Below are 25,609 nucleotides of genomic sequence, written 5' to 3' on the forward strand. Positions count from 1 at the left end.
AAAATGGCAAAAGAATCAGTTAAATCCTAACGATACCCAGCCCTAGTGACCTCTCTGTGTTTTCCCCAAATAAATGTGGTTGGTAACCTGAAAAGAGCAATTCCTGTCATCACGTGATTGCAATGTTACAATATATGTATTCTTCACAACACTTTTGTTCATACCTTTTCCATCTCTTTGGGCTGAGGTGGGCTATAGGAAGCAGAAGCTCTGATTCCAACACTAAAACCTCTTCAGAAGTTCAAGAATGAAAACCAACAAGGTGAAGACAGCTCTTCAGTCACTGTGACTCAGCAGAAAACCACATAGCAGACATAGCAAGTTATCAAAATGACACATGGAAAAGTACTGTAGTTAGAAAGTCAGAGGATCCAGTTTCAACTCATCACTCATCATGCCACACCCACATTCCTGCAATCTGTGGATGTATGGTAGGTTCATGCCAGCAGGGACAGCAGAAAAATTACTTCTGGTTGAGCCTTCAAAATATTCAGCGAACATAAGATAAGATGAGACTTTATTGATCCCAGTAGGGAAATTAGGTTGTTACAGCAGCAAAAGTAATAGGATACAGCAAAGAAAAATAGGATGTAAACATATGAAATAGTTGTGGGGTTATGTAAACACAAGCAACCAGAAGTAAAGGAAACTGGCTTAGTAACATTCATGGATTTACTTACAGTTGTTACTGACAGTCTTGCTTATTTAAGTATGGATTACTATATGAAATATGTGCTACACGTATAAATATAAGTATGTATAAACATTCATTATAAAAAATATAAATATAAAACTCTAGATTGAATGTGACGTGAAAATAGAGCTGTCTGGACACACAAAAGGGATTATGTGGTATCATTAATGGTATTTCCTGATGATATAAGGTTTTGAAAAGGGCAGCTTTCAGGCTAAAAAATAATTTATATTTAATGAGTGAAAAACAAAATGCATATTAAAGTGACTTTGGCACCTGTCAGCTCCAATGACAAGAAATAATGGCTATGTAGCAGTGGGTTTAACTTCACGTCTTTGATATCCGATATCCCTCTAGGTTGTCTGGTATGGGTTTTGTGTTTCAGTCTTTTGTTCTGCAGCTTTTCATAGCCTATGTACGTTTTCCACTGGAGCTCCTATTAGGTAACATTCAAATCAAGACTTGAACGATGAGTTCAAGTCATTTGTTTGCGAAAGAAAATAGTTTGTAAAAATAATGTGTTTTGTGTTATTTACTTTTGAACTTTTGGCCATCTTATGTAGCAACCAGAAGTATTCAAGAATCATACTTGCAATAAAAATCCAACAGAAATAACAGCTATACAACAACATGTGGTTTAAATGCTCCTGTTTCAGTTAACAGCTCGTTCTTCCACTTTGTCTTGTACAGGTTTTGTGTCCCAGTGTTTAGTTTTGAACTTTTGGCCATCTAATAAGTCTTCTCTCTTCATAGACTTGTTTGGCTATATAAATGAGCTATGATATGAAAAGGTCATGTTTGAAAACAAATACTCAATTTGCTGTTTATGTGTGACCTTTCATTTAACTTTGGTATGTTGTATTTCCCTGAAAATCTTGCATTCATGAACACTTTTATTTTGAAAAACAGTTTTTACGAAATATTTTTCATAAACCGCTTTGGCTTAAATGTTAGTGTGTTGTGAAAGTAACACTATGAAACCAAACCCCTTAATTTTATCCCGGAAATGTCCTTAATTTCTCATTAGGCTACATAAATATTCATTATCCATTAAAAATAACATAACAAAAAAATAACAAAAATTAAGGTTAGTATCATGGGTTTATATGGGTTTTATTCATGGGTTGATTCACAGACACTAGTAATTAAAGGATTTTTCATGCCTTTTATGCATGGTTTACAGGGTTATTAATGAGTTGTTAATGGCAAAGTTCCTGTCTGCCTAAATTTTACATTAAATTAGAAAGTAAGGTGTTTAAGGAGATTTTGATGGGGTCTCCTGCATTAATAACTCCCTTAATTAATTTAAAGGGGATTTTGCATGAATTAAGGGGTGAATTAATGGAAATGTAAGATTATTTGGTAAGGCTTTATTTTACAGCCCACTAATTACAGTGTAACTAGTTTGTAATTATGGGGTACTAATAAAATAACAATGCTGTAGTTACAGGGTAAGAAACAAGAAGTCCAGGAATTAAGGGGTAACAATTTTGTAATTATGAGAGATTTATAAGGTAGTTACGGCATAACTGTTTTCGTAATTACTGCATACTTCAAAAATAATTACAGGGTACAATAACGTAATTAAGGGGGACAAAACAAATGTTATCTGTGCTTAAAGGTTCATGCACTAGGAAAAGGCCATTGTAAAGTGCTAGCTATGTTTCTATTAACTACATGGGTTGATGCTCAGGTTGTTCTGGAAAAAAGAAATTCTACACCTGAAAAGCTGAATTGAAGATGAATAACTTTTCTGATCGGTGTTCACCTACACATTGAGACAGAAAACTCACGTTGCATTCATTTGGAGAAACATCAACAACATCTACCTTTTAGAAAGGAAAACATGGAGAGTGATTTCCATCTTGGTAAGCCACATGTATTTATAATTGTATTATTTAACAGGAAAAGAGGATTTTGCTGAACAGACAAACACAAGACAGATGGTCAGGATAGACTAGTTGTTTATGTTGAAGGATTTACATTTGTGTTCAGTTCTTCCTTAGTTTGATTTACATTGTAAATTCACAGTTAGATTTGTTGTTGAAACAAAACTATGATGAAAAGCATATATAGCGACTATCCTGACCAGCAATTAGCCACTCAGCTGGGTGCGGGAGAAGACCTTGTTTTTGACGCGCTTCAATGAGTCGATGTCCAGGCAGTCTTCACTGTTGGGTGTCACTTAGCTGAATGATATTGACAAACTGATTCTACATTGCAAACAAAACTCGTATGGCGACATGATGGCTGACTTGGCTCTCTGGTGTGGCTGCCGCCGTCCAAGCATGCGAGCGGTAAAAACCGTGAGACCTCCCCATCACCCATGCATGATTAGACCTGTTGCACCTGTGCCCATATAGATTTCACCCACCACACTAATCTACACTGCCACCCAGTGGTAAACTTGATGTAGGCTACAAATTATAAAGACATAAATACACAGACATAATTAATGGCTCCTACACACCGGCCCCTAATTGTGAAGGTATGAACAATTACATTAAAATCTGATCTTCCTCTGTTTTCTTTCTTCTTTCTTCTCTGAGTCAGGGGTTACTAACACGTGACTCAACCTTGGGTCATGACCTTTACACTGCTTCTTGAAGCAGAAAAAGCTTGGATATGGGCCGCTCCAACTGCCCTGTCTTTGTCTTTAACTGTACTGCACGTACAAGTCCTTTCTTGTTCGGGTAAGTCTTTGTCACTCTTCCCATGATCCATGATCCACGAAGAGCAGTTTGATCCATGACAACGACAATGTCCCCTGTCACGAAACTTCTCCGAGGCTTTGTCCACCTTTGTCGTTCCTGCAATAGCGGCAAGTACTCCCTTGTCCACCTTTTCCAGAACAGATCCGACAGGTACTGAACCTGTCTCCATCGTCTCCTGATGTAAAGATCGTTTTCTTGAAAGAGTCCAGGGGCAAGAATAGGTTTCCCTTTGAGCAAAAGGATATGATTTGGAGTGAGAGCTTCCAAGTCATTGACATCATCAGAAACCTTGGTTATGGGGTGGTCATTGAGAATGGCCTCTACTTCACAAAGGATGGTATGAAGGCTTTCATCGTCTAAAGATTGTTATTGTAGAACAGAAAACAAGACCTTTCTGACCATTCTGATGAGTCGCTCCCAGACACCGCCGTGATGGGATGCAGAAGGGGGGTTGAAAGTCCAATCAATGCCTTTTTGCAGGAGAGCACTTTGAATCTTGCTGTGGTCTATAGCAGCTAAGGCTTCTCTTAACTCTCGCTCTGCTCCAACGAAGTTTGTGCCATTATCTGACCTCAAACGACACACTTGGCCTCTGCGACACATGAACCTTCTTATGGCATTAATACAGGAGTCCATATTCAGAGAGTAGGCAATCTCCAAATGTACGGCTCTGCTAGCCATGCAGGTAAAAATTACTCCATACCTTTTGACCATAGCACGCCCTCTCTTGACCTCAATGGGCCCGAAGTAGTCCACTCCCACGTTGGTAAAAGGAGGCAAGTCTGGACTAATTCTCTCTTTTGGCATGTCGGCCATTTTCTGTTCACTTGGCTGTCCTCGATATCGTCGACAGACCACACAGTCAGATATTATCTTTCGGCAGGCAGAGTTGGCATTTCTGATCCAGTATTTCCGTCGCAAAGTTGAGAGCATATGATTTCTTCCGGCATGTCCAAGCTGTTGGTGAATGTATTGCAAAATGAGATTGGATACATGGTGACCCTTGGAGAGTATTACAGGATGTTTCAGCTCCTCAGGTAAGGCTGCCCGACTGAGTCTTCCACCCACTCTCAACAAATCATCCTTCAACACAGGATCCAATCTGTAGATATCACTGGTTTTCCTTACACCAGATGCTCCACTTTTCAACGAAGAGATTTCTTCCCTGAATGTTGCTTGCTGATTGAAGCGGATAATGGCAAATTCTGCTCTGGAGAGGTCACTTACAGATAATGATTGACTACCAACTGCATCTCTGGCCTTTCTCATCTCCTCTTCTACCTTTTCTGGTTGTGTGGATGAGCCAGCAACAGTTAAAGAAGCAACGACTTCCTTCCTCTTTCTCCTTAGCTCCAGAAGAATAGTTTTGAGCCTAAGGAACCAAGCGACTGAGCTCTTGAGTTTAGTCCACTCAGAAAAGTAGTTCATGAGTTTGGTGGTTGCACCTTCGGAATGTATGATGATGACATTCGCCATGAGGTCCCTTTTGACCTCTGGATCTTCTGAGGAAATGGGCTGTGGATCGAAGGGTCTTGGCCAATCCACCTCTGGCTTTCGAAGAAAGTCTGGGCCCTCAATCCACCTCCTACATGCTAGGAAGTTATCCACAGTCAGACCTCTGGAGGCTTCGTCAGCAGGATTGTTCTTTGAGCTGATGTACCTCCACTGAACAACATTTGTTGCTTCCCTTATAGAAGCCACTCTATTTGCCACGAAGGTGTGAAATCGTTTGGTCTCGTTATTGATATACTTCAGCACGGTCTGACTGTCAGTCCAGAAGCACGACTTCTCCAACTGAAGTGGTAGTTCCTTCCTCAGCATTTTGTCGACTTTGACAGCCAGCACAGCAGCGGTAAGTTCAAGGCGAGGAATTGTTGTCTGTTTTAATGGCGCGACTCTGGCTTTGCCCAACATGAATGCAAGATGTACCTTCTTATCCTGGTTCTCCAGCCTCAGGTAGGACACTGTGCCATAACCATGGTCGCTGGCATCTGCAAAATGATGCAGCTGTGCATGTATGGGTCCTCTGAAGTCCTTCGGCTTGATGCAGCGGTCCACTTTAAGTTCCGCCACCTTCTCCAGGTCCAGCAGCCATCCTGTCCATTGTTGTGAGAAAGTCTGGGGTATAGGGTCATCCCAGGACATGTTTTTTCGACACATTTCTTGCAACAGCAGTTTTGGTAGCAAGGTGAATGGTGACAAGAATCCTAATGGGTCGTAGATGGAACTGACGATTGAAAGAATCCCACGTTTGGTGTGTGGTTGCTTCTCCACTGCAGGCTTGAATGTGAAAGTGTCACTTTCGGCGCACCGATTCAATCCAAGTGCCATCTCCACAGGCAGGTTGTCTTGCTCCAAGTGCAGCTGCCTGGTTGTTTTGGAACGCTTTGCCTCAGGAATAGATGACAATACAGCCCAACTGTTGCTTGTCCACTTTAACAACTGAAATCCCCCCTTTGAGCATATGTCAGTAAGGTCCACTACCAACTGCATTGCTTCTTCCTCTGTGGGCAAAGATTTCAGACAATCGTCCACGTAAAAGTTGTTGTAGATGGTGTCAGTCACTTCCACTTCGAAGTCATCCTTATTGTCCACTGCAGTCCTCCTCAAAGCGTAGTTGGCACAGCTCGGTGATGAAACTGCTCCAAAGATGTGTACCCTCATTCTGTGTTCCACTGGACTCTGTGACATGTCTCCCATGGGCCACCACAGAAAGCGAAGGAAATCCACATGCTTTTCTGACACCTTTACTTGGTGGAACATAGCCTGGACATCAGTCATCAGAGCAACGTTCTCCTGTCTAAATCTTGTTAAGACACCAAAGAGAGAGTTGGTGAGGTCAGGACCTTGCAAAAGTTGACAGTTCAAGGAGGTTCCTTTAAACCAGGGGTCTCAAACTCAATTTACCTGGGGGCCGCTGGAGGCAGAGTCTGGGTGAGGCTGGGCCGCATCAGGTATTCCACAAGAAAAGCTTTGTTAAAACAATTCCAATCTTCTCAAATGTCTTTATTTTTATTTTTTAACACAAAATAAGATTTAAACGTCTTTATTAACAGTTCTTTAACCTCAATGGGTTCTTCTGAATATGAATTGTCCTGAACATGAATGGAACATTGAAGAACATGAACTGTTCTTCTGAACATGGCTTCTCTTGCCTACTCCTTGCTGCTAGAGACCTGGCAGTAGTCACAGAAACAAAAAAAACAAATGACATCATATAGAAATATATGTAGTGTTCATCGTGTGAGGCAATGCAAATAGCGCGATGCAAATAAAAAATAATGACCCACAAATAACAGTGCGACCCTATAATTGGTCCGGGTTACCGGGGACTGTTATCGCCGACGGACAGGTGTCGCTATGTGACTGCAGACTACATTAGGCTACATTGAGTTCCTTACTTTTCTTTTATCCCGCCGCGTACGCATCACTTTGATTTATTTTGTCAGAGAGAGACATATATGCGTATAATGTCCCGCTGGGCAGCAACTTAAAAAACGTTTTTTTGGAAGTGTTGTGAACGCAGCGCGCTGGGACGAATTTCCGCGTGTGCCCAATAGAAACGAGGCAGCCAGCCAGGCACGGAAGAAAACTCTCCATGGTAACGCGGCTGTAACTTTCACTCATTGAGAAATGTTTCTCTGCTTGCATCAAGCCCGGTCGATGTCCCACCCCCGAGAGCCATATACCCCACCGTGATTGGTAGGTTCGTTCAGCTCCGCACACAATACTGTAAAGTGCCATCCATATAAAACTTGCAGGCCGCACTAACATTAAACTTTCATATTAAGGTGGGGGCCACAAAATATCGTCTCGCGGGCTGCAATTGGCCCGCGGGCCGCGAGCTTGAGACCCATGCTTTAAACCCTGCTCCACAGTCGAAAACCACTCTCAGGGTTTTCTTCTTTGGGTGGTACACCCCGTGATGAGGGAGATACCACACACTGCCATCTTTGCAGTCCAACTGGTCTTGAGGCACCACCTCTGCGTATCCACTGTCAATCATCTCAGTAAGAAATGTTGTATACTCCTCCTAGTAGGTCTTATTCCTTTCAAACTTTCTTTTGAGACTTTGAATGCGCTGTTCAACTATGCACTGGTTGTTTGGTATGGTGATGTCATCCACTTTAAAGGGTAAGTCCATGCAATTATGACCTTCCTGCCTGCAAGTAGACTTCTCCAAGATCTCCATGAACCTCAGGTCCTCCCTTGACATCTCCTGCTTCTCCTCCAGTGACTTCTCATTGAAATCTTGGTTATACTGAGAGACCAACAGCTCCTCCAGTCTGACAATGGATATCCTATTGGCATATATGGTCGAGCAGCTTCTCTGGCAACAACCACTATTGCCCCTCAAAGGACCGTTGATGACCCACCCCAATAGGGTCCTCACGGCGTAAGGTCCATCACCTTGGCTGTTAATTATTTCCCAGGGTTCCATAAGTTTTGGCGCATTAGCCCCAATCAAAATTTCGACATCAGCGTCCAATTCTGGGATCCTGATATCTTTCAGATATTCCCATTTTTCAATATCTCGCTGAGTGGGGATGTTACTCTTTGAGACAGGGATTGTTTCCTGTATAAACGTCTCTGGGAGCTCCACAAATTGGTTACCGTCCAATTTGGACACCTCCAGTCCTGTAAGGATTTGGCTTTCAACAACCTTTTCTTGGCCCATAGTGCGCAACAGAATGTTGGTCTTTGTACCCTGTAGATTCAGCTTCTTCATGAAACGGTTGGTACAAAAGGTTGCTGTACTTCCAGGGTCTAAGAAGGCATAGGTCTGCAGCACCTTATCTCCTTTCTTAGATTTCAACTGTACTGGAACAATGGAAAGGGTACAGTCTTGGTCGCCGGCCCCAGTACAACCACATGCCTGAAGAGAGACAAGTGCACTACTGACTGATGTTTCCTGTGGTTTGTTCACTTTGTCTTTGTTGACATGCAGAATAGTCGGGTGTTTTAGATTGCATTCATCACAGGTCAGACCACTTCTGCATTCCTTGCTCATGTGGCCAGCCTTCAAGCATCCAAAACAGATTCCTTTTCCTCTCAGGAATTCAATTCAATTTTCTCCCTTGGGAAATTTTATTCAGCTTTGAACACTTGAATAATGGATGTGACTCTTCACAGTAAAGGCAGGGTTCTGAGGACAACTCCTTAGATGTTATGGGCTGGTTTGGCATCTTGTGCACTGTGGGCTTAGGAGTTACAGCATGGTTGGTAGCTGCAATGGTTGTTGCAAAACTGCTGCCTTTGATGTTGCTCCTGGGTAGCAGTTTGCTCCTATTTACAGCCTTTATTAAGGTGCTTGGTCGTGCATCTGAAATATCACCACAAAGTGGGTGAGACAAGATCTTGACTTGTTTAAATGAAACCATGCTTCCTGCTTTCTCTGCTCCTCCTCGGGTGGAGGAAACTTAGTGAGCAATGCATTATGGAGTTCAGAGGCGTTTTGACATAGGTTTTTGAACCTTTTTAGATTTTGTTGAACAACAGAGACATTTTCCTTGGAAGCCAAGAGAGTGGTGATTTTTGTCTTTAATTTGCTTGCCTGTTTGAAATTTACATTCCTTTCCTTTTGAAGCCTTTCAATTATCATTAAGATTCCTTTAAATGTAGGCTTTCTTGTTCTTTTTTCTGTAACATCACATTGCACTTCTGTGGACTCAGTTTCAACAGTAACACAGTGCATATCCATTTTCAACAAATGCGTACTGTTCCTTTAAGAGAAGGCGCTACAACACGAATGCTGCGCTATGTTGAGGGCTTGCGCACGGCCTGTGCGCTATCAGTTTGTCCAAACAACACAATCGTAATCACATGACGAGTTGAACGATAATGTCTTTCTTTCAATTTGTATGAATTCATAGAAAGTTAACACAATCAATAAGGACTTGAATGCAACACACCATAATCCTCAAAGCAGCCCACCGCCGCGTATACAGCTCAATGCCGTTCCAAACAAGCAATTCAAACATACAGGTGTATGCACTAACCGGACCTCCTTTGCCTTGTGTTAGTCAGAGCCCAGAACTTTTCTTTCCTTTCGGGATGATGATGGATTCACCATTATCCAGAAGACAAAAAGCATGGCCTTTGCAGTGCTGCGACCCAAGGTGTGTGTGTGTTCCAAATGATTCCAATTGTCCGGTGAGATCTGGGTTTTTACTTGTATAGCGACTATCCTGACCAGCAATTAGCCACTCGGCTAATACTTTTTATTATTATTTTTATTAGTGTGCTTGCCGTAGGCAGAGCACACTCTTATTATCTTGCATACTTATTATTAGTGTGCTTGCCATAGGCAGAGCACACTCTTATTATCTTGCATACTTATTAGTGTGCTTGCCGTAGGCAGAGCACACTCTTATTATCTCACATACTTATTATTAGTGTGCTTGCCGTAGGCAGAGCACACTCTTATTATCTCACATACTTATTATTAGTGTGCTTGCTGCAAGCAAAGCACACTCTTATTATCTTGCATACTTATTATTATTATTAGTGTGCTTGCCGTAGGCAGAGCACACTCTTATTATCTTGCATACTTATTATTAGTGTGCTTGCTGCAAGCAAAGCACACTCTTATTGTTACTGTCGGCCATTTTTATTATTATTTTTCCGCCAAAAGGTTTGGCACGCTACTCCTCCTACAGTTTTTACAGTACATACACATGTGAGACATCAAAATGTGCGGCCCATTGAGGAATCATGTGCTATTACTTTTCTAAGAGATGCATCATAAGGTTTTTGAGATATTAAGGATTAAATGCCATTTTGGACGCAATACACACACATTGTAAAATGAGAACCATGTGGACTCAATTATAGGATCACAGAGCCAGAAATTTAAGTTTCGTTTTCCACAGGATCACAGAGCCAGATATTTAAGTTTCGTTTTGTCCGCCATCTTGTTTCTCCGCACGGTAGCTGAAGTTAACTGAAGCTAAGGTAGAATCAGATCAGTATGGATGTATTTGGACTTTTATTCTGTATATTAAAAGTCTACTGCGGAGTTTTTTACCGGCTGGCTTGATGCATTTAGGACAGAGGGGCCGTTTACCGGCTGGCTTGATGCATTTGGGACAGATGGAATCGCGCTGCGGAGATCGGCAGGTACGTTAGCACGCAGTAGCTGAAGCTAACTAGCAAGCAACAGTAGCATGAGCTTACTAGGCTATACAAATGAAATGGTCGAGCTCATTCATGTCAGTGCTTCGACACAGCCAGCAGATGGCGACAGAGACCATGAGTTCCCCACATGGGCTGGCTTGATGCATTTGGGACATTGTAAAAGGATGAGAACCTGAGAACCGTGTGGACTCAATCACAGGATCACAGAGCCAGAAATTGAAGTTTGGTTTTGTCCTTGTTTCTCCGCGGAGATCGGGAGGCTCCCACCCAGTAGCTGAAGCTAAGGTAGAATCAGATCAGTATGGATGTATTTGGACTTTTATTCTGTATATTAAAAGTCTACTGCGGAGTTTTTTACCGGCTGGCTTGATGCATTTGAGACAGACGGACCGCTTACCGGCTGGCTTGATGCATTTGAGACAGACGGGCCGCTTACCGGCTGGCTTGATGCATTTGGGACAGAGGGAATCGCGCCTCGGAGATCGGAGGTACGTTAGCACGCAGTAGCTGAAGCTAACTGAAGCTAAGGTACACACACAGAGTATGGTGGTTGCGGCGCGTCGGCCGACGCTTCACGGAGCTTCCCGGGGACACGGTGCCGGCCAGTGCCGATAGCTGGGCGCCGATGTGTTCCTGGTCGTCCGGCCGACATTTCGGCGCCACTGCTGATGCCGATGCGTCAGCAGCTGGCCGGCGAACGGCGTTTTTCGGCACTGATGGGCCCCAAGTGTGATCGGGGCATGGACCGGGAGAATCAATGCGGCCGAGAGGATGAGGAAGAGAGGACAAAACAGCAGCGGAGAGAGGAGACGGGACGCGCTGAAACGGAGATCAGTATGGATATATTTGGACTACAGCGGAGTTTTTAGAAGCTGGCTTGATGCATTTGGGAGGTACGTTAGCTGGTTTCTCACACAGTAGCTGAAGCTAACTGAAGCTAAGGTAGAATCAGATCAGTATGGATGTATTTGGCCTATTATTCTGTAGATTAAAAGTCTAGTGCAGAGTTTTTAATGGCTGGCTTGATGCATGTGGGACAGACGGAGATCGGGAGGGACGTTAGCTGGTTTCTCACACACAGTAGCTGAAGCTAACTGAAGCTACGGTACACACACAGAGTATGGTGGTTTCTGCGCGTCGGCCGACGCTTAACGGAGCTTCTCACGCGCTCAGTTTTTAAGCTAAAGCGGAGCTTTTTTTATTAACGGAAACTAGACATCCAGACGAATACGTAGGTACCAGCCATGTTATGCTAGCTCGCTGGGAAGCGGGCGTAAGATAGCTCCAAAGTCGGTGAGGTTTAGCTCTAGAATTGTGATGCGTTTTAGGTCCTTGGAAAGGTGGGAATCTTTAGTTTCGTTCGATACCAAACATGTTGTTGTGGCGTGATGAGAAAAGTATCCCAGTGCCTTTGAACGCAACTGGCTCTGTTTACTGAGTCTAGTCTGTCAAAATGCTAACAATTGCAATGCTGCACCGCTTAGCAAAGCTAGTGAACGCCAAGTCTAAGGGCAGGGGCATTGCAAGGGCGGCAAGCACACTTAAATTTTCTATAGAAAATTTAGCCTTTTCTAGTTTGTATTACATTTGTAATATTTGGGAATAGGTGACTATGATTGTTGCTTCCTAGTAACTGTGCACCTTTAATTGTCTTTTGATACTCTCTCGAGAGCAGAGTTTGGGGGTGATCTCGTGGCAGTCTGGCAAGCGGAGAGTGGAGCCACACAGTTTTTTGACCTCTCTCCTTTTCTCTCTCATTAACGATTCTCGCTTGAGTTTGCTTCAGTAATTTGATAACTTTGGAAATTGACAATTGTTCTGTATCAATTATTTTTTGTGTCGAAGTAAACAGTTCAACTTTACCGAGTGGTCCTGTGGATTTTTTTTGATGTGGATAAGGACGAGGGGAATCGTTAGAGCATCAAGCAAAGGCTTCATTCATTGGAAACCTACATGGACTATGATGAAGCATGTTGACCTTGAATGAAGCTACATCAGGCGGCCTTATGATTATTTGATTATGAAGATGTTGCCATTGCATTTCTTTCAGCATCCATGCAAATAGTCGCTCAACTCAATGCTCTTAATGACGATCGCCAGCTGCATGTTTGCGAAAGTCCTGAACAAGGAGCAATACCTTTATGCTGAAGCCTCTAGTTTCTCTGGAGTGACTGCTGAGCTCGACTGTGACCTTTCACCTCAGTCTGCTGTTGGTCTCAGCTCCAAACCTGCTTGTGGATTTGAGAGCCTCAATATATGGGAACCAATAGCCAGCACAGCGTCATCAGCATACAAACGTCTCTTGGATATGGACGAAGGAGACCTTCCTCCCACAGAGAAAGAGTCTCCTCTCATGACCAAGGACACAGCGTTAGGTAATGCTGGAGCATCCATCCACCCAGCTCAGCATGTTGAGGCTCAGTCTAACCTGCTCCGCCTTGTTGAGGCTCCAATGACTGATGACTTCAAAATCATTGAGAGATTGAGGCTGCTTCAGCATTCCCCCTTTGGTTTTGACGATGACTACCACCTGGAGAAAGCTGGAAAGAGATACCTCTATGCTCCCCCAGGTGACACATCTGGATTTGTGGCTGCTTGCTGCTCACCCTGTGGATCCACTATGGGCTGCCTGGTTGAGTGGGAGCCACTGGTCAAATCCCACTTTGACTCGGAGATGGAGGGATTTGGTGAGGAGCTCCTCTACGCTTCATCACATCTCTCTAGATTTGCAGTTGACTGCTCCCCACAGCATGGGCCGACTCTGGACCAGCTTGACAAATGGGAACCTGTTGTCAGCAGCACTGATTCTCACCTGATGCAGTTCCTCTCAGTCCTCCTGGAGGAGGAGGAACCTGGTGAAAAGCACATCTATGATTCCTCATCAGTGAGTTCTACATTTATGGCTGCCTGCGCTGCACACCATGCCCCTACTCAAGATCATCTTGATGAATGGGAGCCAATCGTCAAAGCTGATTCTAAACTGATGCTGTTCCTCCAGGACTTGGAGAAGGAGGAAGAACAATGTCCTTTTACCATCAAGAGGGAAACGGTCAACTCTTGTGCACAGATTGAGGCCGCTGCTGAAAGCTCTGTCACCATCCTGCATCAACCTGAATGTTGTGAGGGAACAAAAGTCACCGTCCTCTCTGCTGGACCTGACAATAACTCCACCTCAGAGGAGGTTCTCTTCGTCTCTCTTGCTGAATACACCCTGATCCGCCTGCTTAAGGAAGGATCAACCAACCTGCTTCAGGAGTCCCAGGCTCCAGCCATCCAGGTTGAGGTCAAAGCTCCACCAGGCCTTGTGGTTGAAACTGTAAAGGACACCAAGGATCTGTCCCACTGGCGTAAATATCGACGGGGCCCAGAAGCTGTCAGGGGCCCATGTAGGAAGGTTATTTTTTGCTGCTTTACTGCCCTCTCGCACATTGACCGTTTCACGAAGTCTTCAAAGTAACCATTCAAGGATATCACTAGTTGTTATTGTGATAGCTAATGTTATACCACCTTCCCACCTTGTGTATAACACTTACGGTTTTGAGTCATAGCCTATTTTTATGTATTTTTATTTGTCCTTATTGAAATGTTCCAAAACTGCATGTTTTATTAAAAATAAATATTATTTCTACCCACCACTTATTTAATTTGGTTGTTTTCTTCTCAAGTTACAAAGGAAGAAGGCTTGCTGGGAAATGCTAATTTGTTTGTCCAATGACCTGCGTGGACGTCGTGACGTCAATTTTTTCTCTATGGTTCAAGCTTTTAGCAAGAAGCAAGTGTTCTTCAGCAAATGGAAGATAAGTTAGCAGCATAAATAATGTTTAGCAAGCCCAAACAAAAAAGCGGCGCTCAAAAGAGTTAGGAAAAAATAGAACAGGATGAGCGTACTGATAAACTGATGAAATTAGATAGGTTTTTCCATGCTTCATCGAATGCTAACGTTAGCAATGTTGACCTGCAGCCGGAGGCTAACGTTAGCTCACCATTGCCATCTAGCTCCATAAGTGAAGCTGTATCGGCCCAGCCGCGACCCCCTTGTCTGGAGTGGTTGTGTGTGTGTGTGTGTCCGTGCGTGTGTGTGCGCACGAGCGTGTGCTTGTGTTTGGGGCGGGGCAAGAAAAAATATTTGCACCGGGTCAATCACAATTATGTTACGCCACTGATCTGTCCTGTCTGACCCTGGAAAAGACACTTCCACCCGTCCAGCTGGTCGAACCTGCAGGACCTCAGAGTTCCAGTGCCAAAGACAGCCTGTCAACAAAACCAAAGAAGAAGAAGCGTGGCTTCTTTTCTTGGCTATCCCGCATATTCCGAAGGAAGAACAAGAAATCTGCTGACAACATGGCTGCAACAGCACTCCAACAGACCTGCCAAACAGAAGGAGATGAGCCAAAGCCCTGCTTGACTGCCCTCTCACCTGCAGTCCATTTCTGAACTCCTGTCATCTTCCTATCCACTTTACACAATTGAACAACTGAATCATTTTACTTGAATACATTAATTTGCACGCTACTGTTACATTGTCTTTGCACATTTCTTCAAAACACACCTGTATTCCTGTAGTTATGGATAACCTGTAGTCTAAAGTAGTGAAAATGTAATGGAATTAGTGAATATATGTTGGCCATTAACATTTTCTATACCTCTATTACTAACAATACAATCAATATTTATTCTAAATGTGGTTGATTTTTCACTGAGAGTCAATTTTGCTTTTAATATACTACTTGTTTTCTGTAAAAAACTGTCATTCTAGGGTAAGTTCAAGGTTGCTCCACAGTAAATACAGTTTAACAGAAAATCACATACGTCCATCTGGTAATCGATGTTAGGAGAGGAGACCCTAGACCAGCTGTTTGGTGACATTTCTGTAACAATATAGCATACACAAAAAATATGGAACTTCAACACACAGTGACAGACTTAACTGAACATACAAGAGCTTTATTGAATGTAATATACAGTATGTTGAGATGAAATATCAAATATGTCAATTTTATAATATAAAATGTAAAATAAAAACCTTCATAATACTTTTATAAAACAAATTAGGGTCTAAATACTTACTACATAACTACAGGGAACAAACACAGATAACATTTGTTTTGTCCCCCCTAATTACATTATTGTACCCTGTAATTATTTTTTAAGTATGCAGTAATTACAAAAATAGTTACACCATAACTACCTTATAAATCTCTCATAGTTACAGAATTGTTACCCTTTAATTCCCGCACTTCTTGTTTTGTTACCCTGTAACTACAACATTGTTATTTTATTTGTACCCCATAATTACAAACTAGTTACACCGTAATTAGTGGGCTGTAAAATAAAGCGTTACCGATTATTTTAAGGGATTATTGGTTCGTAGAGGTTGGTGTGTTGTGAAAGTACAGGTCTGTAGGAGTGTTTTGACACATATCTTGTGCAGTCGTAATGAAAGGTGAGCTGTGTAATGTTTAATCTGTGTATATAGTCCAAAAATGACAAATCTCTGTTTAAATAGGGGGGATTAGAACAATTATTGTAGAAAAACATTGTACATACTGTATAGTTGCATTTGCTTAATTATATTTTTTTGTGTGCAAAAATAAGTTTTTAGTCAATATTTGAATGTTTTGGATTTGAAGATATTAAGAAACAAAAAAAAAAAACTCACAGAATTTTTGAAATGAAATAGTTTCACTCCATGTTGTTGAAACAATGCTGTTATAAAAGCGGGTTCACTCGATATTTGTTGTACATTTTTATGTTAGTTTTAGCATCAAACTAACTTCCGGTTGAGCACTAACTTCCGGTTGAGCACAATCTCGCCTTCAAAATAAAAGCACCGAAATTGACAGTTTTGACAGCAGGAATTTAAATATATTTTATTCAGGGAACGTATGATTTCAAACAAAATTGAAAATGGAGTTGTGAAATTCAAAAGGGGAGCAACACTGAGAAAATGTAATGGTGATTTTGAGTTTAACCTGCAGGGAATTAGTGGTGGCAAGGTAATTGTGCACTTCCTCATAGAGAAGGATATGAAAGGAAAGCTTATGATCTTGTGAGAGAGGGCCATGGATAATATTAGTTTTCTCATTGCTTTAATGTTCAAAAATGAGAAAATTGGGCCATTGATCCACAGTTCACTGCATAAGTAAACTTAAGGAAACTTAACACTCACATGTGGTTTTCCACATGAAGAACTGAATCACATGTGAAAAACCAAAACACGTGTCCAAAAACCACATGTGGTTCAAGATCACATGTGTAAACACTCACATGTGATTTCCACATGTGGGTTTTCTGTAAGGGTGAATAGTAAAGATCCAACTTCCTTAGCTTTAGGGGGAATTGGAAAGCCAAGGTAAGAAGTTCTTATCTTGTGAACTAATTTTTTTATCAAAATAAAGAATAAACGAATTGTAATTTGGATGTAATGGATACAGGATACCAATAAAACAGCTACAAATAAAGCTATTTGAACAAAATCAAATTAAATCAAGAAACCATTCCTCGGTTTCAAAAAGCATGACGCCATTCACTACGAAACCAAATTTTATCCCTGAAATGTACTTAATTTCTCATTACATAAACATTAATTATTCATTAAAAAATAACATAGCTTTAAAAAAGTAAGGTTAGGTAGGCCTATCATGGGTTTATAAGGGATTTATTCATGGGTTGGTTTATGGAGACACTAAAAATTTGGGTATTTTTTTATGCCTTTTGTGCATGGTTTACAGGGTTATTAATGAGTTATTAATGGAAAGTTCCTGTCGTTGTTGTCTGCTATAGACCTCCAAATCAAAGTGACTTTTATGAACTTTTAGAGTCTGCTTGTGCTGAAAGTAATGTATTGATGGAAAGGGAATGCATCATTCTTGGGGATTTTAACACAAATTTGTTGTCACCCCCTAGCAAAAAACATTTAGTTAAATCATTTTCAATTTTTTCTAGAGTGTTTGGATTGAAACGACTCATTTCTGAACCAACTAGAGTGAGTGCTAATAGCCAGTCTATTTTGGACCTGATTTTGGCCTCTGATAGTGAAAAGATCTACCAGTCAGGTGTATTGGACATAGGATTAAGTGACCATAAAGTGATATTCTGCACCTGTTCTTAAAACCCAGAAAATTCCTGGAAATCACCGCTGTACTAACTGCACTAGACAATACACAATGGAGAGCTTTGAGCTCAAGCTTGCTGAACAGGATTGATCAGATGTTTTTGAAAGCAATGATGTTGATAAGGCATGGTTTCTGTTTAAAGGAAAGTTTCTAGATGTGCTTGATGAAGTTGCTCCAATGAAGGAGGTTAGAATAAAACAGAGAAGTGCTACATGGATGACAACAGAGATCTTACAACTCATTAGACAAAGAGATGACTATCTGAGGAAGTTCAAAAGGTCAAACCTGGGTACCGATTATGACAGATATGTATATTGTAGAAATCAAGCTAATTATAAAATACAGAAAGCAAAGTCCCAGTATTATGTGGATGCTGTTACGGAGAATGCACACCAGCCCAAAAAACTATGGAATGTGCTAAGATATGGGCTCAACAGGGCAACACAATACAAAATCATGTAATATTGGACTGGATATAGATAATGCCATATGTTTTGACAAACAGAAGATTGCTGGTCATTTCAATACATTTTTCACAACCATTGCCAATAGTTTGGTAGCTAAATTACCTAGTGGCTCTGGGAGTTTTGAACCACTTTTTCTGAACAAATTCTATCAAGATAAAGGTTTTGTTTCTGATGCATCTGAGATGAGTCCTGTCTCTATGGAAACGGTAATGGAATGTCTGTCTTCACTAAATAAAGCAACAGTTCTTGGATCTTATTCCAGCCAGTTTTTTGAGGGATAGTGCCAGTGAATTAATGTAAATGTAAGGTTATTTTACCTTACTGGTTTGTAGAGATTTCTGCCCAGCCAGGGTCTCTTCCGCCCATCCGGGGGCGTTGCCCAGACAGGGGCGCGTGCTGCGAGTCTGCAGGCTGAGGCTGAAAAGGCTGAGGTTGCTGGAACCGCCTTCAGTCACCGTGACTCAGCAGAAAGCAGACTTTCCTCTGATTTGCTCATTTGACTGCTGTCTGCCACCCACAGCGCAACTCCTTGCGTAAACTTAATCTGACCAAGCAGCCTCAGCCTCCTTCAAGCATTACAGCCTGATCCACCACCAGTAAGTTCCACAGCTGCAGCAAAACAACTCGATCCTTTCCGCTGGATTTTTAGAATTGCAGTAGCTGAGTCTGTGCAGGCTGTTATCATACAAATAGTGAACAATGCAAATTATGAAATCTCCAGATTGCATATGCTGAAAACCGATTGCTTCTTGTAATAGTGTTTTACTTTTGATTTATAATTGTAATAACCTACTGGTTATGGCATTTTTCCATTTAGAATCCAATTTAAGAAAATTAGCAATCAGCAAGTGATTTAATTAATTTATAATCAAATAATGCAGGTGTGTGTATAAGTGATAAATGGGAACATGCTTTCGTTGAATTGATTGACTTTTGGTTTGATTGTGTGTTTTGTCTCTCCTCAGTGCCTCCATACACCATCACCTACTTTGCAGTCAGAGGTGAGTGAAAGACAGCCCTCTCTCCTGAAAGATAGAATATATATATTTTTTTAGAAACAAATAAAAATAAAGTTAGCAGATCTCACACTGCCTGGATAAGTGGTGCACATGTGATTTATACAGGCTGATACATCTATCCAGCTGCCTGATTTATTGAGATGAGATATTGAGAGGTTCTGGTTAAGATTCTCCCAATTCTTTTCATGTTTCTTTGTAAATGCACTGGATGTGGATGACTTGTGATAATAAACCAGTATTACTAGCCAGAGAACAAACCTACCCTATGTTTCAGCATGTAAGCTTTTGTTCTGACAACCTATTCAGTTCCAGTGAGGTGTGCAAACAGCCACACCTACATAGGCGCCTACTCAGTGCTTAACCTCGCGGTTTTGGACTACCTGCATTCCAGTACTTATTTGCGTGGACCCGGCACCTCTGGTGGCATGAAAGTTGTTTTTTTGTTTTTTTTGTCTGCCATGTAATAATCCCAATAGTTGACTCTTCCTTTCCCCTCCATTGCAAAAACCGAATTGGCTCATTTCCATATGAAGACAGGTGATTACCCTATTAGAAAGTAGCAACAAGCGCATAGTAATCACGTCACATGAGTGAGCTGCTCTGCAGAGTGTGTTATGGTAAACTTCAGACATCGTCATGGCTAAAAGACAGTTGAATTTGCTGTCCATATGTCTGCTGTGTGGACTATTTTTGGAAAATTAGACATAGTAAGCATGTTTTGTTTTTTGTTTGTAAACTGTTCTCTGCTGGGACAATAACATCAAAATTAATATTTGCATAGATTAAAACAGAAATTATTTGGAGTGCGGATCTGTAAGTCCCACAGTTAAATATGTGGGACATTGCGCGCGTTATGTTGAGTGTCCAGAAATAATTGGTAATATAATTGGTTGACGTGAAGGGCTGTAAGCCCCACATCAATGTGGGCATTTCAAAACCAGCGCGGTCCAGCTGAGTGTGCGCATTTAGGCCGACTTCTAGCTGCATGGCATGACCATGACACGTTTTATTGCTGTCATTTCATTATTCGCTGACATTGTTTCCTACGTTCAAAGTAGATATCCTATGAAAGTATTTGTGTTGAATATTGATGCGTAACTACTCGAGCCAGAATTTGTCTGGTAAATGGTTGAAGCCATTGCAGTTTCCTTGATGTGTTTATGTATGATTAGGATATCTCACAGCCAAGTATGTGGGCATTTTATGTTGTGCACAGCGCAGTTATATCTTTAGTCTACTACTTGAAGGACAGGTTTGTAAAAACCCATCGGTTTGGACAAAATGAGCATTATGTAATCAAATATTGTTATAGGTCCCCAGTAGTCAGAGCTCCAAGGTCATATAGTCGGTCATTTCGTAATGTTTAGGCTGTTAGGTCTACAGTAAGCTATATGGCTGTACTGAGCACCACCGTGCCTCCAATGCACTTGTTGTCTTGATATGTTCCGGAACCTTTTCCCTCCAGGCCGACTTGCGGGAACACCGACCACTTGGTGTTCCTGGACCTCATCATTTACAAATTAAGCACTGCGCCTACTCCATAGGGGCAATGGGCCTCTGGCCCACCCACTTTGAATTCTGTGGTGGCAAGAATGTCTTTTTTCCCCCTGATATTTTTGTCACGGACAACCACAATTTCTGACCACAATATCTAAGAAAATAATTTTATAAATAACAGTACTTAAAAATAAGCATACAATAAATTTCATCCTTTTCATCTAGAAATATTCATAGTCCTGTATATAAGGTACTTTTGTGTCAATATAAAATGCCTATAGCATAATGCGTACTGCAGGCCTAAAGCAGTCTTGGGGAAGTTACACCTTATTAAAAATAACTTGTAAGAGTACTCAAAAACATGAGCTGAAACATGGCTGAGTGCTGCTCTGTTTTTAAAACAGCAAACCAGACTTATTAAGCTGCAGTATTTTTTCTGTTGTTTCTTTTTTTTTATTTGTGCTAACAAAATGAAACATGAAAGTAATGTAAAAAAAAAAGTAACTAATAACGGGTAAGAAGAATTGAAAACTAACGCCTTAAACCTGCAATAAGCGATATCAGACCCTATAACCAATCCTGAAGCTAACGTGTGCTATAGGAGATTTAATTTAGACATAATGATATAAACCAATATCCACACACGCAGGTCAGCTGTGTTGCTGTTTTCACCTCTTTTCTAAAGCTCGTTGTCAAATTACGCTCCGGAATGAAGCTCCTCTGGGGCCATTCAGTAGCTTTTCATTTTTTAAAACTAGCTTGCACCTTCCTCGCTGTTTAAAAGCATCCTTTGCTAGGTTTGTCCTCTGGGGCCTCCGTAGTCCAGCAGCTTTGCTGTGCTTTATTTACAAATGTGTTGCGGTTTCTGTCACCTTCTAGTGGTCGGAAAATCGCTTATTGCAGCTCTAAGTACCCCCACAGTACCCCAACAGTGGCTTCGATGAGGAAGGGTTATTCTGGACGCTGCAGCTGAGCTAGATCCTCTATACCAGATGCTAAATCAGTTACAGCCCTGTAAATGAAGCAAGCTAACACTGCGTCTGTCCCAGGCCGCTGTGGAGTCACCAGGATCCTGCTGGCCGACCAGGGCCAGGACTGGAAGGAGATCGTGGTCAACTTTGAGGACTGGCTCAAAGGAGACCTGAAAGCCACATGTGTGAGTTGATCATGGCCTCTTTGTTCCTGTGTTTTATTATTCTGCTTGCAAAATCATGTGTATACTTTTACCTTCTTTGAATTCAGTTGAGTGAAATACCTAATCTTCTGCATTTACTCCAGGTATTTGGCCAGTTGCCCAAGTTTGAAGATGGAGATTTGGTCTTAAACCAGTCTAATGCCATTCTTAGACACCTGGGGCGCAAACATGGTAATTTTCCCGATAATATTCCTTACATAAATTGTTACATGTGTCAGGGCTCGGTCAGTACCCATATATTGAAGCACTGAGATGTTTCTGTAGGTCTACTTTGTAGAAGCTGTTTGGGAAATAAGAATAAGGGAAAATGGAATTCTTACATGTAAAAATAAAAGGCAGATCCAGGTATGAAAAGCCTTTATTCAGAGCTGGTCTAGTGCAGCTAAGAAAGATGTGGATAAACTACAGCTACTCAACAACAAAGCAGCACGTCTTGTTTTGCAAGGCATTAGCAGCAGTAATGTTGATATCAATCAGAACAGGTTATCCTGACTTAAGGTAGAGGACAGACTGAGTGCAGCCAGATTTCTCAGATTTCTGAAGAATACCTCAGAATTAAAGTTACCAAACAAGCTTTATCAGCAGTTGACATACAGTCATAAAGTACATACATACACAACAAGACATGCAACAGCCAAATTGCTTATGCTCCCAAAGGCTAAAACTAATAGCATGGAACAGACAGTTATATATAGAGCAATGAAAAGTTGGAATTCTCTTCCACTTGAAATCGCTGAGGAATGCAGTAAAGGTTTTAAATTGAAACTTCAATTTTTATTTTTTATTTTTTTTTTAATATCCTACCACTAGTAGATTATAGGTTTATATCATGGGAAATATCACAATAATCACAGTATTAAATCCTTGTTGCATAGACTTAACTCTGTATCGCAGCCCAACAGCAAGTATTTCAGTTTTTTTATTTGTATATGTATATGTTCAGCTTTAATTTTAGTTTTGACCTGCTGATTTCAAGTCAGCACTAAAAAGGTACTTTGTTTTTATTTTTATTTTTTTTACTGCCTGTCTTCCCATCCAGGAGCTTATGGGAAGGACGCCAGGGAGGCCGCTCTCATTGATATGATGAACGATGGTGTTACAGACCTTCGTTCCAAATATGGGAAGTTGATTTACGAAGAATATGTAAGTCTGAATGCCTAACGTACATACAATCTGTTGCATTATGCACTCTCATTCCAAATATCCTGTTAACCGCATCCTTCGAACTCTTAAGTAGGTCTTAGTTGGCATGGCATGGAGGAGTTCCTGGAAATAAGATATATTAACAGTCTGGTAATGCTTCAGAGTCATGGGATGGGATGCAAAAACTGCATCCCATCCCGTATATTCCTAATGCAACTAGTACTCTATGCTCAAAACATCCTAGTCTGCTCATACTCATAATAAAAAAGACTCATAATATACTTCAAAACAATCCCAGTATCCTCAAAATTGCCTGAATTGTGGTGCCCATTATTAATGTCATTTCTTCATTAAACAACAGAATGAACACTGGAACAATGTGATGGAAATACATTATTGAATACATTATAACTTAGATGAAAAATCCTGATTTGGTATGTCATTCTGACTGACTATGCTGTCTCTTTTAACAGGAAACTGGCAAAGATGCATACATTAAAGATCTGCCGAACCACTTGTCCAAATTTGAAGCAGTGATGGCCAAAAACAAAACTGGCTTTCTGGTTGGGGACAAGGTAAAATGTTGTAGTTTATGGATTAGACTTTCAGTTCAGTACATTTGTTCTTTTTACCCTTATACCCTTTTTAGTTTGTAGCATTTTGTGTTGTCCCTTGCACTTTCTATGAGGCTATTTGCAGCAATGGTGGTATGCAAATGTGTATTAGGCCTAATTCATTCATTCCACCCTCATTCACTTCATTACAAAATAACTCCTGGAATGCATCACAGATTGATGACATCTAGCAGTGGAATAACTTGAATGTCTATAGATTCTGACAATTCATTTTTATAGATCTTACCTTTCACCTTTTATAGAATTCAGTTAATAGAGAATAAACGGTCTATCTTTAGCAGATGACTTGTCAATTGCTATAGGCCCTTTTCACAAACATGGCTGCCATACTTCTGCAGGGTAAAGATCGGTTCTCACCATTTCCAGCAATGTTAAAAGCGAACTTTCTGTCACCCATAACTCTGTCTGTGATCACTTATTTTGTGTTTCAACATAGTGTATAACGCAATACAGGTGTTGTCACTGATATATCTTTCTGTTTCTGTTGTCAGGGACAACACCTGTATTGTGTTATACATTATGTTGAAACACAAAATAAGTGATCACAGACAGAGTTATGGGCTTATGGCTTTTTAACATTGCTGGCAATAGTGAGAACCGAGCTATACCTTGCGGAAGTACGGCAGCCATGTTTGTGAAAAGGGCCGACTCCTATTTTGAATTGGTTGAACTGATCCCAGTCCTGTTTTGTTCATATTATTGTATGGTGTCTCGGTCAGGTTTCATTTGCGGACTACAGCCTGTTTGAAGTTCTGCTCAACCACTTAGTCCTGAGTCCATCCTGCCTGGACGCCTTCCCCAGCCTCAAGGGCTTCGTGGAAAAGATGTCGGCACGCCCCAAAATCAAGGCCTTCCTCGACTCCGACGCTTATAAGAAACTACCGATCAACGGCAACGGCAAACAGTGAATCCCTACAAATGAGCTAATTCACGATAGAGAGTCCTGGCTTTGTCTATATAATGTCTTTGTCCATGTTAAAGTTTGCACTTTTTTAATTGTGTAGACAATTGTGGTAATTCCTTTTTGACAACCTTTATTACATCAGTGCACTTAAAGACTTGTATAGATTTATAGAATCAATAAAGGGACGAGGTAATATACAATGACATTGTCTGTTCACTGGCCTTAATTGCATAAAACCACATCTTGCAGGCTGTATAGTTATTTTGGTAATGAGAACAGATGATATCTTTAGTGCAAAACCTGTCTGAACCTTGCAGCTCCTCCAAGGTTTATGACTCAAAAATAACCAATGCAAAAAAAATCAGTTACTCTTGGAGAACAGTTTGCAAAGCTGACCAAAACGCCTCAGTTTTTCATATTAAAGTCCATTGTTCTCCAAGAGTAGCTGAACTTTTCATATATATTTCAATTATGTCTACCCTTTTTGTGTGATAGGTTTTTATATTCAGAATACATGTAATGTAGTAATGTTTATATTTGACTTGGCAGTTTTCTTCCATTCTTCTATAAAACCTTGGGCTTACCTTTCACTACATCACCGATCATCAGTTCAAAATATTTAAAGACTTTTTAATGTCACAACTTCCATAGGTATAAGGCTTTGAATTTATCTGATTCCTATATGGAGCCTTTCTTTACCTGGTTAAAAGTTTTATGGGGTTTTATAACTTCTCGCTACAGAGTGAACGAAGATTACATACGTAATCATGCTTATGTGACCCGATTGCATCACTGTTCAATGTTTGATATCACTCTGCGGCGGAGGGATATACGTTTTAGGCAAGGATTTTACAATTCACTACTGTGCGCACCTGCGTGTGCGTTGTGCGGCTGGGCCGACCCTATAAAGGCCCCTCCCGCACATATGCACCCGCTATAAACATTTTCGAGGCACCTCAAACACCGCAAGAGGATTGGAGTCACATAAGTGTGGTTACCTACTTAACCTTTGTTATGTTTCCCTCAATTGGATCACTCCAATGTTTGGTATACCTACATCCGATTCATCCGGTTGTTGAGGTTAGGAAC

At 41.2% G+C, this 25,609-nt stretch overlaps 1 protein-coding gene across 1 annotated transcript; it reads left to right on the forward strand.

Moving 5' to 3' along the window:
- The first annotated feature begins 18,594 nt into the window (after window positions 1-18,594).
- Window positions 18,595-24,725, forward strand: LOC139921234 (glutathione S-transferase P-like). The gene is made up of 7 exons (XM_071911429.2): window positions 18,595-18,723; window positions 19,093-19,128; window positions 21,693-21,799; window positions 21,922-22,009; window positions 22,878-22,981; window positions 23,455-23,556; window positions 24,336-24,725. Coding segments are annotated over exons 1-7 (627 nt in total). The 5' UTR covers window positions 18,595-18,722; the 3' UTR covers window positions 24,525-24,725.
- Window positions 24,726-25,609: the final 884 nt, after the last annotated feature.

Source organism: Centroberyx gerrardi, chromosome 15, assembly GCF_048128805.1.
Source record: "Centroberyx gerrardi isolate f3 chromosome 15, fCenGer3.hap1.cur.20231027, whole genome shotgun sequence".
NCBI lineage: Eukaryota > Metazoa > Chordata > Actinopteri > Beryciformes > Berycidae > Centroberyx > Centroberyx gerrardi.